This window comes from Canis aureus, chromosome 32 (genome assembly GCF_053574225.1).
Source record: "Canis aureus isolate CA01 chromosome 32, VMU_Caureus_v.1.0, whole genome shotgun sequence".
NCBI lineage: Eukaryota > Metazoa > Chordata > Mammalia > Carnivora > Canidae > Canis > Canis aureus.
The window spans coordinates 42659910-42666138 of NC_135642.1; the positions used below are offsets into that span (position 1 = coordinate 42659910).

General features: G+C 51.4%; 1 protein-coding gene across 2 annotated transcripts; it reads left to right on the forward strand.

The window, feature by feature from the left end:
* Positions 1-162: 162 nt before the first annotated feature.
* On the forward strand, positions 163-5893 carry LOC144303542 (cytochrome P450 1A2-like). Of its 2 annotated transcripts, XM_077881911.1 has the most exons (7): positions 163-207; positions 1053-1880; positions 2405-2525; positions 2942-3031; positions 3289-3412; positions 4308-4394; positions 5492-5893. In XM_077881911.1, the coding sequence occupies exons 2-7, from the start codon at positions 1062-1064 to the stop codon at positions 5787-5789; spliced, it is 1539 nt and encodes a 512-aa protein (XP_077738037.1). In that variant the 5' UTR covers positions 163-207; positions 1053-1061; the 3' UTR covers positions 5790-5893. The 2 variants fall into 2 exon arrangements, with proteins under 2 accessions (XP_077738037.1, XP_077738036.1); XM_077881910.1 differs by lacking the exon at positions 163-207 and having other exon boundaries at positions 1023-1880; positions 2390-2525.
* The last annotated feature ends 336 nt before the right edge of the window (positions 5894-6229 follow it).

Here is a 6229-nt window from a genome sequence, read left to right on the forward strand (position 1 = left end):
CCCTGGGTAGTAGATGGAGCCAAGAGAACATGGCCCAAGGCCAAGGGCTGAGCCTTCCAGCTTCATTTGGTAACTGATATCAGGTGGCCAGGATGGCTGGGCCAATCTGAGAGAGGGTGGTATTTATAAAAGGCCTCCTCCCCCAGGGGCCAGAAGCTCTGTACCAGCCTCCACAATCCTACTGATCTCAAGCTCCTGCCTCTTCAGGTATGTTTCTTGAGCTCATTTTCCAGTCCCTGGAAACTCTACCATATATCCTGGGAACAGTGGAGATGGAGGAATGAAAGGACCTGAGGTTAGGTGTAGGAGGCCTGAGTTCAAGGCCTCCCTGCCCAGCTCCAAACCTCCGTTTCTCCATTTTGAAATTAGCGGCTTGGACTGGACCATCTTAAGGGCCCTTGGAGTGATTCAAAAGGAGAAATGGGGAGGGATCCCCACCTGGACGAGGGCAGCCGAGGCTCTGGCTGCAGCCCAACCTCAGGCTCTGAGATTATGAGGGGATGGGGACTCATCCTCAGAGGAGGTGTCTTCTGGGGTGTCGTAAAGAATGCCTCGGGCAAGGGGCATCACCAGTCATTTGCATCAGCCTGGGATGTTGGCCCCCTCCGTGTTGCTGGGGGGGAGCAGCTCCCTGTACCCTGGGTAGAAGGAGGTATTGGCAGGAAGCCAGTATGGACAGGGACTGCTTGGCATGATGTCCAGCATGACCTTGAGCTGGGGCCTGGTAAGGGGGCTTCCCTGTTTTCAAGTGTCAGTTGCCTCCACTCCAGCCTCAGAATTGGAAACTGAGGTGATGGCACAGGGGAGGCACAGGGGAGGTGATTCCCTCAGGTTGGGAATTTTGAGGCTCCTTTCCAGGCCTGAGATTCTGTGATGCTCTAACGATGAGCTCTGGGCACACGGGACCCAGGGCGGATGTATCTTAGTCTTTCTGGCGTCCAGCGGGGAGCCAAGCACTGAACAGGTGCCAGTGTGGATTGACTGAGTGAGTGAATGAATGATTGGCTGCAACTTGACACTTGGCTTGGCTCCTCCTTCTTCTTCCCCCGTAGTTGATACAGATGGCATTGTCCCAGATGGCCACAGAACTTCTCCTGGCCTCCACCATCTTCTGCTTGGTACTCTGGGTGGTCAAGGTCTGGCAGCCTCGGCTTCCCAAAGGCCTGAAGAGTCCACCGGGGCCCTGGGGCTGGCCCCTGCTCGGGAACGTGCTGACCTTGGGCAAGAGCCCCCACCTGGCGCTGTCCAGGCTGAGCCAGCGTTATGGGGACGTGCTGCAGATCCGCATCGGCTCCACCCCCGTGCTGGTGCTCAGTGGCCTGGACACCATCCGGCAGGCCCTGGTGCGCCAGGGGGATGATTTCAAGGGCCGGCCCGACCTCTACAGCTTCTCTCTGGTGACCGACGGCCAAAGCCTGACCTTCAGCCCAGACTCCGGACCAGTGTGGGCTGCGCGCAGGCGCCTGGCTCAGAACGCGCTCAACACCTTCTCCATTGCCTCCGACCCGGCTTCCTCGTGCTCTTGCTACCTGGAAGAGCATGTGAGCAAGGAGGCCGAGGCCCTTCTCAGCAGGCTGCAGGAGCAGATGGCAGAGGTTGGGCGCTTTGATCCCTACAACCAAGTGCTGCTGTCAGTGGCCAATGTCATTGGTGCAATGTGCTTTGGGCACCACTTCTCTCAGAGAAGTGAGGAAATGCTCCCCCTCCTAATGAGCTCCAATGATTTTGTGGAGACCGCCTCCTCCGGGAACCCGGTGGACTTCTTCTCCATTCTCCAATATATGCCCAACTCAGCCCTGCAGAGATTCAAGAACTTCAACCAGACGTTTGTGCAGTCCCTGCAGAAAATTGTCCAGGAACACTATCAAGACTTTGATGAGGTGAGCCCAGGGTGCTGGTGGTGAGGGGGTACCCTGCAGAGCATGGGTGTGGCCCCTCTCACCCAGCTTTGAGGTACACACACGGCTGATGTGCTGCCAAGGCCTAGGAAGCCTCTGGAACATCTGGGACCGATCTTTCTCCCTCTTGGGGCTCATATTCCTCATCCAATTGCCTCCGTCTTGGGGTTGCTCAAAGTCCCAGAGATATTTGGCTGTGAATGGGGCCCTGGCAAAGTTCCACAATGTGGGGGGATGTTACCATGAGAAGGCTTTTGTTCTTCAGGAACCCGAACCCTGACGGGGGCTTATCCACACCTAGGTAGCACTTGGCTGCCAGTACTCTCCACAAGCTCTTCCTTTGAAATTGGTCCCCTGAGGTTATTGGGAGGGAAGGTATCCAGGCTGCTACCAGCTCCTCCTGTAAGCCCAACCTACTGCCTGGAATCCAGGTGGCAGTGCCATATAGGGTACGGCAAGGTCCAACCTGGAAGCGCCATGGTGCCCCTAAGCTTGTGTCCCCACAGCACAGTGTCCAGGACATCACAGGCGCCCTCTTGAAGCACAGTGAGAAGAGCTCCAGGACTAGTGATGGCCACATCTCCCATGAGAAGATAGTCAACATTATCAACGACATTTTTGGGGCCGGTAGGAACCAGACCCACGTCCCTTCCATCCATCCATGCCTGTTGTTCGACCACAGACTTGTCCAGCCCCTGAGTCCATCAGATAATTTGCCAACTATACACCAGATAGTGCAGGACACAGACATCTGGCCCATGTTCAGGGTTCTGAGTCCAGGTCATGCCAACAATTCCCAGTGGAAATTCAACTAAGTCCCTGTCTGTTTCTGGGCCTCAGTTTCCCCACGTGAACAATAATGGGTGCTCATGTAATTCTAGCAGCTAATTATAAAACTAGGAGACCCAGTCTCTACTCTCCGGAAAATCATGGGGGGTGGAGACAGAGAAAGCAATGCTTGGTACGTAAGTGTTGGATGCTTAGTAAATGTTGGTTTCTTGTTCTTGTCTTCCCCCTTCCTCACCTTGCATCATGCTGCCTAGGATTTGACACTGTCACAACGGCCATTTCCTGGAGTCTTATGTACCTTGTGGCAAACCCTGAGATACAGAGAAAGATCCAGAAGGAGTTGGGTATGCGGTAGAGATGCACAAGCTAAGAGAAGCTTGAGATCCCCAGGTTCTTTGTTCAATGACATATAGCTGTTGTGTGCCTACCATGTGTAAGCCCTGGGCATACACTGGTGCCCACCCTTGCCTAGAACATGCTGGGGGTAGGGTGGTTACTGGGCCTTAGATATATAACAGACAGTACTATGTAATAGGGGACTTAGATACCATGAAGCAGTCGGGGCAGCCCTAAGCCCGGTTTGGTCTTCTGTGTTCTGCAGACACGGTGATTGGCAGGGCACGGCAGCCTCGCCTCTCTGACAGGCCCCAGCTGCCCTTAATGGAGGCCTTCATCCTGGAGATCTTCCGACACACCTCCTTTGTCCCCTTCACCATCCCCCACAGGTAAGGCCTGCTTCTTCTGCCTTGCCACCTTTGTAGCCTTCACCATGTTTCTTCCTCCCATCTTCTCAGCCCTGGATCTGGCTCAGACCTCGGCCTCTCACTTCTGGCCACGTCACCAAGTTCCCCTCAGCCTCTTGGCTGCCGACAACCAATCCAACCATGATCAAACTACCCAGCTTTCAGGAGAAAGTCACACTGCTGATCTCAGCTCTCATTCACCTCTGCTCACATTCCTTTCCTGCAAGTACTCTCAATCCACCCGGGCTGGACTCGCTGTACCTCCCCAGCATGATGCGGTCAACCTCCAATTTTGCTTATGCTGGACCTTCTGCCTGGAATGCCTTTTAACCTCTTCTCCCACCACCTGATCTTACCCTTGCCCAAGGTCAATCCTGACACAAATTTCCCCTTCACTATCAGGCTTTCTTGACTCTTCCAGCTGGCACAGCTTCATTCTCTGATATATTGTAGGACTTTCAGCCATTTGTCCTTGATTATGTCCTGGGATTTTAACAACATCAAGAGACTTAGTGAACATTTACTCTTACCCATATGTTGGTCTATTTATTCCCAGAGTAGAAGGTCTGACTCCTCAGTCAGGCTGGGAACTACCCAGGGATACTCCAGACTGCCAGTTTCTTGGCTTCAGAGGATGGCCAAGTGCACAGCTGGACACAAACAAAGGTTTAGTGAACACTTGCTGAAGTTGAAGAACAGAAGCTGAGGAAGAGGAAGGATAGTTTCACCCCTTCTGTGCTCCTGATAGTCCCTCCCAGTGTAGGACATAGAGACTGTGGGGGACAAGCTATTGGGGTGGAAGAAGGAGTAAGTAGATCCCAGAGACACACCCCAGTGTTCCTGCCCTGAGCCTGACAGAGCCCTCTTCCCTCCTCAGCACAACAAAGGACACAACGTTAAAGGGCTTCTACATCCCCAAGGAATGCTGTGTCTTCATAAACCAGTGGCAGGTCAATCATGACCAGTGAGTATACCTCCCCCATTGAAAAATATATGAGGCTCAGCAGTCAGGAAGGCTATTTGTCCCCCTGGGAACTGGGTATAATACAGGAATGGGGCCTCAATGGTTATATATATAGTATGTTCTTTTTTTTAAAAAAAAAAAAGATTTTGTTTATTTATTTGAGACAAAGCATGAGAGAGAGAGATCACAAGCAAGGAGAGGTAGAGAGAGAAGCAGACTGCTCGCTGATGCGGGCTCAATCTCAGGACCCTGGGATCATGACCTGAGCTGCAGGCAGGTGCCCTATGTAATGTGTTCTAAGTAACAAAATTGAGGTCCATATTTCTCAAACACTAGTGTACATAGGAAATGACCAGAGGTTGGTTAGGTTAGGGTGCCTATCCCCTAAGATTCCACTTCGGTAAGTAAAGTGGAACATCTCAGGTGATTGTATGTCAATGGTCTACCGACCTCTCTTTGGAAAATCCCACTCTAGCCTACAGGTAGGGGGACCATATAATTTACCATCCAAATTGAGGTACTTCTGAGGAAAAGGGATGCTGTCAACAGTTATTCCAAAACAATAAAGCATAAACCAGGAGGTACAGCTGATACTCCTTGTGTTCAGTAGGATGGAGATAATGTTTTCCTTCTTTTTTTTTTTTTAAGATTTTTATTTATTTATTTATTTACTTATTTATTTATTCATGAGAGACACACAGAAGGGGCAGAGACATAAGCAGAGGGAGAAGCAGGCTCCCCACAGGGAGCCTGATGTGGGACTCGATCCCAGATCCTGTGGTCATGCCCCGAGCCAAAGGCAGACACCCAACCGCTGAGCCACCAGGCATCCCATGTTTTCCTTCTTTTAATTTCTTATAGTTGAACCATTATTTCTTTAAAATAACACTATGATAAAGCACCATTAACAGGGTCGTTTTAGAGACAGCTTTGTAAAAGAAATAAGTTTGAAAGTATATCTCGGTTCCTCTCTCCACTCTCTTCTCATTACTCTTGATCTATTCTAACCCTTGTGCTATCAACAGAAGTCTTGCTCAGGCTTTTCTTCCTAGGGTCTCCCTAGCCCAGAAATCCCGACTCCTCTGTTCCTCTTGCAGACAGGTGTGGGGGGATCCATTTGCATTCCGGCCAGAGCGATTCCTCACTGCAGATGGCACCGCCATCAACAAGACCTTGAGTGAGAAGGTGATGCTCTTTGGCATGGGCAAGCGCCGGTGCATAGGAGAGGTCCTGGCCAAGTGGGAGATCTTCCTCTTCCTAGCCATCTTGCTGCAGCGGCTGGAGTTCAGCGTGCCAGCAGGTGTGAAAGTAGACCTAACCCCCATCTATGGGCTGACCATGAAGCACACCCGCTGTGAGCATGTCCAGGCACGGCCACGCTTCTCCATCAAGTGAAGGCACCAGCATGCCAAAGCAGAGGGAGGGGAAGGATCACCCATGGGGCCTCAACCCTTGTTTTTTTTTCCTTCTTCTTAAATAAAAGTTTCATTGAGGTATAATACACACACCATACACCTCATCTTCTTAATGTATACAGTCCAATGGCTTTTAGTCTGTTCACAGATCTTTGGGGGTTCCTGGCCCCAGTTTCAACATGTGGGTCCCTCTTCCCCACACCACCAAACAATTCTCAGACACCAACAGGGTGTCCAAGAATTCAACTCGATTCTGACACTATCTACCCAGAGATAGCAAGCTTACACTTCACAGGTTAAGGGCTCAAACCTACAAGACTACCCCCCACCCCTGACTTCAGTTGCCAGTCACAAGCCCCAGGCTGTTATCAGCTGCGCTTCTGACCAATCAACTTCAGATTGGAGGTTCCAACGGACTCC